The following is a 12,795-nucleotide window of genomic DNA, read 5'->3' on the forward strand; positions in this document are numbered from 1 at the left end:
ACTTTTTCAATAAACTGTTTTCCATTACTGCAGAGGAACACAAAGAGAAATGTCACTAAGACAGTCTGATCCCAGCATGGGTCCCCAGCTCTGTGGTGGCACCACTTCTGTTCCTGGCACACTCATGAGCTCTTAGCTCCATGTTTCAGAAGCAGAGCTGGAGACAAGCCCCAGTGCTGGGCAGGAGGAGGAGAAGGAATGTTGCCCTTTATGACAGTCATTTGTCTCTCTTATAATGTGATCCCCAAGTATTTAAAACCTTCTGGATCAAGTGGATTGTGATCCAAAATTATAATATTGATTTTTAAAACTATGGGATTTTCTGAAAAAAAAATGCTCTGACCTGTTTGTATTTGGCATTGTTTTCTGAATAGTCAGTATTTGTTTGAATTAATCATGTCTTTTCTCACAATTACTTATGGAAGGAAATTTTCCTTGCTCAAAACTTTCTGGGCTCAAAACTTTTCCAAGCTGAAAACTTTAATATACTCCTAGAACTCTTGAGGAATAGAAGTTGAAAGAATTGCATTACAAATATGTAAAGGCTTAAAATAAAAGTTTCCACTTTTTAGTATTTGTATGACAATTTTGCCCATGATGTTTTCAGCTGTGGCACATGTCTGACCACATGGAGCAGAGTTACTGCTCAGCATGCAGAAGAAAACTGAAAGGATCCATGAGATTTCTGCCTGGAAGCCAGATTATATGTTCCTCTGAAAAGTCCCCATTTTGTTGGGAAATGCTTGGTGTTTTCAAGGAATAATACAATTTCCCAGTACTCTCCTGTGTTTCCCAGAGTGTCCTTGCAAACAGCAGGCTGAACATGATTTGTTTTCTTACAGACAACAAAGAATATGATGCTTATCTTTCATACACCAAAGTGGATCCTGATGCGTTGGATCGTGATAATAATGAAGAGGAGCAGTTTGCACTTGAAATTCTGCCAGATGTTCTAGAAAAGCGCTATGGATATAAACTCTTCATTCCAGATAGGGACCTGATCCCTAGTGGAAGTAAGTATTTCTGACCTTTCAGTTTAATTTCTGTCTGATGTGTCACAAAGGCCTGCACTGTGTGATAAGTACCAGATGTGGAAAACCTTGGGAAGCGGTTGCAAAGACTGGAAAAGTTTCCTCAGCACTGCAAATCTGAATTCTCTGTTAGAGCTTGTTCCTGCACCACTGAAATCAGAGGGAATTTCCACTGAAATCAATTTGCCATTGATTGGCAAATCATTGATTGGCAATCAATTTGCCAGCCTTCCTACAGGGAAGGCTGCAGCACTGCAAGCATTACCAAGTCCAAAATGTCTACATCAAACACAGGTAACTAAGCAGGAAACTTTCTAAAAGGATTTTATCATCTCTGTTACATGATTGAAAATGGAATTATTTGTTTTTTCAGTGAGTAGTTGTTTTCTCTGCAGCAGCTTTACTAGTAAAAATCATCTCTATTGTCTTTTGGGGTTTTCCTTAACTTGGGAGTCTCATAAGATTCAGCAGCACCTTTGGATGCCTCACCAAAGGTTAATGCTTTCCTAGTTGTAGTTAATGGCATTTCTTCTACCAGACTCATTTTTGAGCAAATCCAAAAGACCACAAATCATATCCATTGTGTTGATGAATTTTGAATGCACAATATGTTTGCTTTAATATCACATTTATTTGAAGAGCTACCCTTGTGAAAAATCAGCCTTTTTTTTTTTTAATATAAATTCCATCTCCAAATCACTTTCATAAAAGCAATAGAAGAGAACATGAACTTCTCTCTGTATGTGCTACTGTGTAGGAAATGTGAACAAGAGAACAAAGCAATGGCTGTAGTGGAGCAGATGTCTCCAAACATGGAATAGCTGGAGCATAGCTGCATTACAACCTGCCTGCCAAAAACTTGGAACTGCTGCCTCACTGTGCCAAGTGCCTGACCCAGGAGTCAGAGCCTGTTTCTTCTCTGACCTTTGAGAGCATTGGAAACAGAGCTCTGAACCCTTTAGCACTGGGAAAGAGGAGTCAGAGCTTCACCAGAGATCATGAAAAACCTGTACAGGGGCTTGAATTTATCACATGCATTTTCAGCTCTTAGTTTAGAGCTGACTCACTTTTTCTTTTTGCCCCTGCAAGGTGTAAGTTTTTCTCCCATAGTGAGAAATTACAGAAAGGGGACTTGGCTTATAGGTTTCTTATTTCTCAGAGTACAAGCAAATTTTATAAAATTTTTCAATATTAATCAGAGGAAATACATCTTTCTGTGGTAAAAACCACAGAATTGTTGTAACTAGTTGTTTCATATCCAACGATATAGCAGAGTTACACATACCAATTCTGTAAGTGAATTAAGAAGTATAAAGTTAACTCTTCAATAATAACTATGCTGAAGCACACATTAATCTGAAATGAAATTCTTTTTTCCAATTGTTGTTCCAGCCAGCATGGTATTTTATTTTTGTCTATTTTTGTCAGCAAGGCACTCAGCAAACACTTGCCATCACTTTGGGTATTCATTAAACCTCTCCTGAAAATGTAGGGTACCTGAAAATGTCAGTTCTCATTTATGAACATTCACAGATTTAATCCTTCTTCTTTCCTCTCAAACTCACTTCTTCAGTGTTATGAAAAGGCCTGATTCTAACACATGGAGCTTCAAGAACGCCTAATCAGACATAATGACAAGGCAGAATCAAATGTGGAGCTGAAATGAGTGTGATTTGCATGCTTTAGCTTTGAAAAAGATATGGGGGAAAGCACTTTATTTCAAGAGGGGCTAGAGGGAGGGTGAGGGGATGGGGAAGGAGGGAAGACTCAGCCTCCTGCATTTGTGAGTTCTCCTGGAGTAATGGAATGTGCCTGTCTTCTGCCTAATCCTCACCACTCTCACAAGGACTTGCAGTGCTTAGTGAGGGCAGTGTAATGTGGAATGGGCCTGCTGGAAACTTCAGAGGAAAACATTGCATGGTTTAGAGTGACTGTCTCAAAGAGTGGCAGATGTGACAAAATATATAACTCTCCAGGGTAGATTTCTGTAGAAGAATGGGGGGTTGATCACAGCTATCATTTTATTTTAGGAAATATCTCTTCTCACATGTTCACTTCCTCATCTTTCAGGGTAAATTACTTTGATCAATGTAATCATTTCCCACTCTCTGCTCTGATGTGTGTCCCTCTGTATCCTGTGTACCTTGGCGTGTGTCCCCCCCAGCGCAGCCAGGAGCTGTGTACGGCTGGTGCTTCCTGCAATCCCTGCAGTTGTGAGGAGCTGCCACGGGAGGGTGTGCACCATTCGCTTCCTTCTTGGCATGCAGCAGCTCCTACAGCTGCTCCCTGCATTTGAGAGCAGGCAAAAAATAGATTTGTCAAATACTATTTCATTAATTTTCTTGCACAGTTCTGCAAACAGCCTAAAAAGCTGACTTGGTGAAAATTCAGGGACAAGTTTGATTGTGTTTTTGTCCAGCTGGCTCATTGCTAACCTCTGGGGGAAAGCTGTGATGGGCTCTGTTTGTCCCTGTGCAGCAGAGGGAGCGATTACAGCCAGATGTGCTGTGGCTGGGACACGTCCAAGCCCTGCTTTCAGCTCTGCGTCTGCTTCAGGGATGCCCATGGACTGTTGCTGTCCCCAGGAGGACAGAGGTGCTGGCTGTGGGCACTGAGGCCACCTCTTCACCACGGGGAAGCAGATCCCAGGGTTCAGGTCAGATGGGGCTGAGTCATGTTTTGCAGTAGGTGTTGGTTCTGAGCCCTGCTGGGATACAAATTTTACCCCAATAGAGCATTTTGTCCCAGTGGGAGGGAGAAGCACCATGAAGGATGTCAATGGCCTCAGCAATGCCCGTCACACCTGGCCAGCAGGGACCTTTGTGATGACTCTTGGTGCTGCCTGAGAGCAGCATGGATGGATCCCTGAGCTGGCAAGATGGAACAGAATCCCACACAGCCACAGGAGGCAAGACTGGTGACCCAGCAGGGAGACATGGCAATGGAGACCGAGTTTGTAACCCTGGAACTGAGGTGCATGTTATGGGAAGTACTGTAGCAGCTATTCTTTCTTAAAGAATACTCTTTGGTCTTAGCAGAATGAGTGTTTTTCATTCTGTCAAAGCTGACAGCACACACACCTCCCTGCCAGGTAACTTAGGTGAAATTGGACAAGTTACCCTGCACAAGGAGACTGGGATCCCTGAGATGCACTTGCACTTCTTACTGAATTCCTGAGTAGTTCTCATTATTTTCACCCTGTCCATTTTCAGGGCTCTTTTTACAAACCTCTTCCCACAACAAACATTTAAGCTCTGTAAGATTTTTCAATTCAGGGTTAGAAGACCTGAGGAGATTGCGTAGTTGGCAGGGGGTTAACAGGATGAGTTATGTTTTCACCTGAGCCATTTTTTGTCTTTCCAAGGATGATGCCTTCAGTGAAAAATATCTGTTTGCACTTCACTCTTCTAAAATCAGGACTACATCAGAGGAAGGTACATGGTTTCTGCAAATTATTTTAAAAGCTGAAAGTGAAGAGGTAAAAATTGTCAAGTTAGACTTTTAATACCAGCAATACATATCTATTAGAGCATCTTCTAGGTGTTCTCTAAGCAATTGTGCATTTGGTCTTGACAGGATTGAAAAAACACCAACAATTCACTCCAGCTCAGCCCAGGGTATGAAGATTAGGCAATGAAAAGAATGGTGATGGAATAAAATATTTATTTACCTGAAAATGAGAAGTTCTCAGCACAAGGGGAGAGTGTCAACATCATGTGATAAAAAGCACACGACAGTCAATATTGGAGTTCTGGCACTTTGTGGTTTTGTCTGCCCATCTGTGTGGTTTATGCCTGGGGAATTCCAGCTTCCTGGGCTCCTGCATGAAGAAAGCCTGGTTGGACCATGTGTCTGGGGCTCCCATGGAGCCTTAGTTAAGTATAGGACACCATTTCTTTGGTATCCAGCCCCACAAACTCCTTTCAGGAGTCCCTGGTTGTCTGCTCTGTATGAATCTTACTTTTAATGTCAGGCATGGGTGAGGGTAGTGGGGATATACACACATGTCAGCTGAAAGAAGAATAAATATGGACAAAAGGCAGAAGGGCTGCCTGTCCTGTAGTGCACTAATCTGCATTATTTGTTTCTTTATGTTAAACTCATCAGCTGTCCCTCAGCTCGTCCTGGGATTAGCCTCTGTCTGGGAAAGGACCATTACTCTGCTTTGTGTTTCAGCTGTTCTGGTCCAAGCTTAGAGAAGCAAAATATATTTAATAAATAGGAAAAGCAAGACACAAAATCACTGATGTTATAATAAAGTAATCAGACTCAGGGTTTGGGAACTATTCAGCTAGGAAACCAGGATTGAATTACTCTTCTGTAAATAACTTTCTCAAGTGATGGTCACACTGCCAAACACAGAAAGGCTGGTTATTTTCAGAGTGCCAGGAACCAACCAGCATGGGTTTGATGGTGGAAACTCTTTGGTTCTCGTAGTGCTGCAAACCATGTTTCCCAAAAATATCCATACGATTTTATGTGATTTCTAGTGTTTTTCTCCTTCTCCCTCAACTCCTGCAAATCATCTGAATCTGGTTAGTCAGTCATTTCTTTGTGTAAGCAACTCTGTGCCCATAGTGTTCATTAATTTCCTTGCTCCTAGTCTGCTTGCATATTAGGTTTCCTTCCAGCCTGTGGTTAATGCAGCTCATTAAGGATTCCATAGACAGTTACATATTATTTATTTGCAAATGGGATGCATTTCTTGAAATTCTCTTCTTCAGTGCTTCAAACTCCAGTTTAGCATTGGTACATGTAGACAGTGTTTGGTGAGCATATACTTGCTGTCAAGACAGATTTGCTTGCCATTTTCTGGCAAGACTAAGACAGTGTTTGGATTTGAGTATAACACTTCTTACTGTCCATTCCTCCTTGGGCATTGCATTGAACATGATGCAAGTAAGTTACTGACAAAACAACTTACAATATAATTTTTTTTTTATATATTTTTTTTTTTACCTTTGGGAATTGCTAACATTTTGGGAAGAGTTTTGTACCATAATGCAAAATAGTGTTTCAAGGAGAGGGAAAAATGGCCAAATTTAAAATGTGTTTTTTCAGTAAAAACCAAGTGGGTTTGATCTAACACTGACATCATAGTTTTACATTCTAATTTATGATAAAATACAATCCCTGGGACTTAAAAGTGAATAGTTCCATACAGACTTCACCAAGACAATGTTTTTTACTCCCCTTACAATGAAATGTCATTGAAGTTGGCACCTCCTGCAGCAAAAGCGAAGTTACAGCGAAATTACATTTATCTGATGGAAATATGTTGGTCTGGAGCTTTACAGTTGATACTGGTTGGTGACATTATTCCTGAAGTCCCTATTCAGTTTTTTTCTTGCAAATGAAATGGAGCCATTGCCTGACAATAATTTCTTAGCTTGCTGGAAAGGTGAAAGCAACACTTTCTCCATCCCACATTGCAATATAGATTGCTTGGATTCAGTACCTTCTAATGGAGTGAACATTTGAGACAGACAACTGAACCTGCAGGATTTTGGGAAGTCTCTAATTCTAAAGTAAAAGGAGAGCAGATGATGTAGCAACTCAGAGGTTTATGCAGTCAGATTGGTACCACTGGGAGAAATAAAGCTGGAAATTCCAGGGACAGGAATCTGTCTCCCCATGCTTTTCTTCACAGAAATGTTCAAGTGGTGCAAATTGGACATCTTGTAGAGTGCATCCAATGGAGCCACAGGCTCCAGGAAAATTGTCACCTGCCTTTAGTAGTAGTCCCAAGCTGGAGTTAGTGGGAGTACTAAGTACTTCTGGACCAGATGGCTGGAAGTTTGGGGTTCCAGTTTCTTGTAGCTCAGTGTACTTTACCCTCAGTGCACCAGAAGTCCCCTGTTCATTGGCCATGCCCACCAGTGACCAGCTCCAAACATGGAATTTGAGGGATCACCTCAAGACCATTTGTGAAGGCGTTCATTCCTCAGCTGAGGACAGAGCTCTGACCTGTAGCAAGACCCAGTAAGGCAGGTGGGCATCCAAAAGAGACATGAGAAGCACAGAGGAGAGGAATGTCCACCCAAGAAAATAGGGAATTTCTCCCATCTTCTTTCCACCCTGTTTGCCCAAGGCAAAGGCTGACAACTCTTTGATTGCTATGGTGGGTGTCACTACTGCAAAGATTGGTGCTGGATATTTGAAGAGATGAAAGTGGAGTGATTTTTTTAATTTGTTTTGTTGGTTTGTATTTTTTCTCAATTGGATGCATTAGGATATGCATGGCCATGCTCAGCTCTACCCTGGACATATGGTACTGCCCAGTATTGTGTCCTGCAGGGAATTGTCTTGTGCATAGCAGTGTTCTGAGTGTTTGGAGGAGGGATGAATATGTCTCAGGAAAGATGCATGATAGTTTGTTGTTTTACTGTATCTTGCAGATTCAACCTCTAATGATGAAGCTTCCCACCTAAATTCTTTCTTTTTGGGAGCAGAAAGAAAGGAAGAAAATGAAGAGTCTGAGCTGTTGATACATTGGGATAATATCTTTCCATTGTATTGAACATTTCTACCTTTCCTTAAGTTTTGTTTCACCAGTTCTGCTTATCATTTTCTCATTGTTGCTGATTCTCTGCCCGCTCCACTGCCTCTCCCATGGATTTTAATGTTGAATTTTTTTTCATTAATGAGTAACTATTTTACACAGAACAATGGTGGGGGTTTTCTCATAAAGTATTTCAAGAAACAAAAAAACAAAAACAACTGTAAATGCTGCATGATTAAAAAGTCATAAACCATTAACTAAAAGTCAGGATTGTTGCATAGACATTTGTAATGTATGTGTATGTCTTAAATTTTTGTGTGTCTGTGGGATGTTTGCAATTGCCTCTTTTTTCCATTTGTGAAAGAAATTCTTCTTGCTGCTAAGTGGTGAAATAAAACATTGGTAAAGGCAGATTTGATGCTAACTATGCCTTCAGTCTCATGAAAATAAGCTATTTTAGAATGTTCCTGTTGGCCTATTTTGTAGCAATTTACTTTACTGGAAGTAGTGTGAATAAGCATGCTGTGGTATGGTGCCTGGGACTATAAAATGAGTCTTGCAGTAACAGATGTTGATTAATGATGTTATTTGTAATTATTGTTCTTGCTAGAGGGCAGATGTGTAAGAGAGGTCCTGCCCTGTGCTGAGTAAAGATCTGTTCTGTGCAGCTCTTGTGTCCAAGTCTTCATTTCTGACACGTGCTTCTCCTCTGTGGTCAGGCAGCACATTCCCAGTAGCATGGTCAAGAGGTTCCTGTAGTTTAAAAACACAAAGATATCCTGTCTCAAAGCTTGCAGTTGTAATGCTGTGCAACCAATGAACATTTTCTGCCTTTAGTGGTTTTCTTCAAGGGATTTAATTTTTCTGGTCTTGACCTAAAACCCATTGAAGTTTGTTGAATGAAGTCTGTTCATTTGAATGGGTTTTTGATCAGGTCTGTAAGTAGATCTCTTTCCCATCCTGTTCCATGTTAGACCAGTGTATTTGGCTTCTCTTCCCTACCATCCCTGGGATAAGTGAAACTCAGGGATCAAAGTTCAACTTTACAAACATTTTGAAGTTCAGTAAACTGGCATCATGGAGCTGCTGATGGGACTGGCATTTCTGCTTACACTGATCATTTGCAACTACTTGGCATGCATGAATAAAAGAATTCTACTATTTTCTTTGTCACTGATGTCTCAACAAATAAATACTTCCAATATGTTTAAATTTTCCATTTGTTCCTGTCACTTGTGAAGTCTCTGTTAATACCTTGGGGTACATAGAAGCACAGGTTTGTGATCTTAACATAGACCACTGAGCCACAAAGAATGTTCTTATGCTTTTGTGGTCAATACCTAAAGAAGAAAAAGCTACCATGATGCTTCTATGCAATAGCACAAGTTCTGCATGTGATGAGGATTCATTTCTTTTTGAGCTTTTGCAAGTTATGGTTCATACACCCTGCAGCACCCTCATGTCTTTGCATCTGGAACACGGGAACCACTCCCCAGAGCCTGCTTCCCTCAGCACAGTGTTAATCATAACCAATGTTAATGTTAGAATTTACACAAACATTGCATTGATTTCGACCTATATTTTTTTCACTAAGTGAACTGTGTGTATTCACTAATGCACCTACACAGGAAGGGTGTTCTGTAAATGTCGTCCTGCTGCAATGAACAGGGGAAAATAGCAAAGGATGGAGGGTGTTATTAAGGAATTTCCTATGTGTACTCCATAAATAGAAATATTTTGTGATACACAATCTATTTTTGTTGGAGTATATTGAAATGCCCATTATTTTAAATGGTGTGGATCAGTAAAGTGCAGGATTTTGTTATTCTTGATTGCAAGCCTGATGTTTTAATACAATAGACTTCTTTATTCTTTACTCTTTCTCTCTTTCTATAATTTGTAGCCTACATTGAAGATCTCACAAGATGTGTTGAGCAAAGCAGAAGACTCATTATCGTGTTAACTCCAGACTATGTTCTCAGGAGAGGATGGAGTATTTTTGAGATGGAAAACAGACTTCATAACATGCTAGTCAGTGGAGAAATCAAAGTTATTTTGATTGAGTGTACTGAATTAAAAGGGAAGGTGAATTATCACGAAGTGGAATCATTAAAGCACACCATCAAACTTCTCTCAGTGGTCAAGTGGAAAGGACCAAAAAGCAGCAAACTGAACTCTAAGTTTTGGAAGCGCCTAGTCTTTGAAATGCCAGGGAAGAAAAAGGAGGTGGTGTCTCGGCATCAGGTCCTGGATTCTGCAGAGCAGGGCCTCTTTGGAGACCTGCAGACTGTGCCCTCTCTCGCCGTCACGGGCACCTCTGCCACGCTGGTGGAGTCGCGGGCAGGCCTGGGCGGTTTCCAGCAGGCAGACTCCGTGCACAGCCGGCACTTCTGCCGCGGCTACGAGTGCGACGTGTCGGCGGCCACGCTGCCCCTGGCCTCCGTCAGCAACCACCACACGTACTGTAACATCCCCCTGGCGCTCCTCAACGGACAGCTACCTCTCAACAACGCCGTCAAGGACCCCCAGGAGTTCCACAGGAACAGCCCCTTGCTACCTTTGTCGGCCAAGGAGCTCAGCTTCACCAGTGATATCTGGTAGAACGTCAGGGCTCTTTGGAGATGCTTCATGGCCACCATGAAGAGACGCCTGTAGAGAACTTTGCCCTACCCGCATGGGGTGAGAAAACATATTCGAAGCAGCAGCACACTTGTTTGCTTTTCTACTTGAACTTTTTTGTTTACATTTACAAATTATTGACGAAGGGGGCATTCTTTTGTAACTCAGTAATGTCCTTCCTGTCTTTTAATGTACAGTTTTATTGCTTCTTTAAAAAGGAGGGGGGAGAGAAAAACGCATCCCGTCACTTCACGGTAGGTTTACAATCTGGGACAGATAAAAGGTCACTGTGTACAATCTCCAACATCCATGCATATTTAAGTAACAGTATTTGAAATACACAGAAGTTGTTGGGTTTTTCATATAGACTACAGTACAGTTTGAAATTCTAATCATGCTACAAAAATTAATATCTCCTGCACAGACCACAAAGGGTGAATCATCTTGAAAAGGAAGGAGAAGGAAACCTTCCTGGTACCATTGTCTTGCAAATACTTCTTAGAAGATGCCCAGCTGAAACAATGCAGACAAAGCTTTATCAATAAAGTGCATAGTAACAGTTACAAAATAAATCACCTGCTCCCATCAGCATCTCTTCATTTTATTATTGAGGTATGTTCTATTCCTAGTCAATGGTTAGCAATGTGGTTTTATTAAACAACTTACTAGAATACTGGAAGATGTTTAAGAGGATTTTAAACAATTTTTCTCTCAACTATAGATTGTTTCACAATTTTTTTTCAGATTTTTAATGACTTTTTCCAAACAGTTCAAGTATAAACTTAGCTGTCTATTGGCCAATTCATTAATCTGAAATTTCTTAAGATCTAAGATTTGTAGTAAAGTAATTTTATGTAGGATTTTTTTTTCCAAAACCAGTAGTTACAATTTGAAATTAACCTTTTTTTGTGAGAACATCAGCAATAGAAAACTACAGCAATATTCAGAGATTAAGTGCTGAATTATTCAGATTTACTAGTAAGTCTGACTTCTGTTGCAGTGATAATCACCTGAAACAGTTTTCTCTCTTCTTTATCTACCTGCCAATTTATTTACCTTTTAAATATGGCAGAAGCAGGAATATTTCTACTCTCTGTGTAACTGGTGAAAAGTGATATTTTTCAGCAACTGGCAAGGTCTTGCATTTCACACTTGTGTGAGTGATCCCATCAGTCAAATAAGATCCTGTCATTCAGCATTCCTGCTGCTGGTGGATGAGAATTGTTCCACAGGTGCTTAGCATGAGGGATTGCTGCTCTGCCAGTACCAGGGTGTTTCATGGAGATTTCCACACTCAGCTGGGTAAGGGTTGCAGAGTTAGGCCATGGAGACAACTGTATTAAAGGCAAAAGCTCTAAATAATGAAGGCAAAAGCCAGTTTTGCAGGTTTTGGCATGGCTCTAATGAAAGCACAGCAGACATGAGAGTTTTGTCTCAATAACATTTGCTGGAGCAAGTTCCCAAAAATATTTTTAAGGCAGGCAACCTTGCCTGTGCTTCAGTATGTCTTTAGCATTTTTTCTCTTTGATTGCATGAATAAAAGTTAGCACTCTGCACTCAGCTGCCTGTGGTTTCATCAGCAAACAAATTCAGTAAATCCTTGACATTTTGCAGTGGTTCCTAAATTGTACCCTACAGTCAAATGGAAACAAACACTGACCTAAGACTTAAAAGTATCCAGAATTGGCCCAAAGGCCATGAAAATGATCTCAAATGTGCAATAATTCATAGAGGTCAGTATTTTTCCATTGCTTCTTTCCCCAGTTCTTTATTCTGTGCCGTCCTTCACCAGTCATTGTCTGTAAGATTTTTCATTAGGTTCAAAATAATACATGTTTCTCTCATTTTTTTCTAATATTATTATGCATTTGACACTAACACTGAAAGTGAAAATCTAGAAAAGATATTAATTTATTACACAGTATAGAACTATAACTTGCTCTTTTGTGAAGTTAAGTTCCAAACATAGGTGTTTAATAGATGTATTTTTCTACTGAGAAAGAAAGCGATTTTACCTCCATTACAAATATATGTATTTCAACTTCCTCCCAAAAATTTACAAAATTTGCACTGTTTTATAAGTGTTACAGACTGTGTTTACACTGGCTATGTTCTTTAATGCAAAGTGTAATTTTAAAAAATGGAAAAAAATCCTAAATGAAAACCCTGCATGAAAAGAGCTGCATATGTTTAAATGAAAAGCTGTACTTTTCATTATTTTCCTTCCCACATTACTCTAGAATCTGATTAATTCACATAGAATGTTCAGTGAGATTTTAAACCTGCTAGTTCTGTATTAAGCATGCAAACTCAAAAAAAAGAAAGAAAAGAAAAAAACATATGCAGGTTGGTCTGCTTCTTTTATTTACAAGGATTTAATATTGGTAGCAAATTCATTTACCCAATGATAATATGTCTCAGAGCAGTAGTTGTACTAAAGCAAAATGCAGTCATCTTTGTATTGAGGAAACATGAAAAGAACAGGTTTTCAGTCCTTTTGCAAAAGCACACTGAGTGTCTGTGTATCAATATCTTTAGTTATAGATCCCAAGTCACAATCTGCTTTAAGATTTCTGAGTGTATGTTGAGTACTACAACAATATATACATGAATCAGACCTGCCTGTGCCCCTGTGCTTTTAG

General features: G+C 40.1%; 1 protein-coding gene across 5 annotated transcripts in view; it reads left to right on the forward strand.

The window, feature by feature from the left end:
• Positions 1 to 12,494, forward strand: part of IL1RAPL2 (interleukin 1 receptor accessory protein like 2) — a 337,388-nt gene extending 324,894 nt beyond the window's left edge. For all 5 annotated transcript variants that reach the window (XM_077185966.1, XM_054641407.2, XM_077185965.1 and 2 more), the window contains 2 exons: positions 843 to 1,013; positions 9,437 to 12,494. In XM_077185966.1, coding sequence (XP_077042081.1) covers positions 843 to 1,013; positions 9,437 to 10,134 — 869 coding nt within the window. In that variant the 3' untranslated portion in view covers positions 10,135 to 12,494. The remainder of the gene's footprint in view (positions 1 to 842; positions 1,014 to 9,436) is intronic.
• The last annotated feature ends 301 nt before the right edge of the window (positions 12,495 to 12,795 follow it).

The sequence above is a fragment of the Agelaius phoeniceus genome, chromosome 14, assembly GCF_051311805.1.
Source record: "Agelaius phoeniceus isolate bAgePho1 chromosome 14, bAgePho1.hap1, whole genome shotgun sequence".
NCBI lineage: Eukaryota > Metazoa > Chordata > Aves > Passeriformes > Icteridae > Agelaius > Agelaius phoeniceus.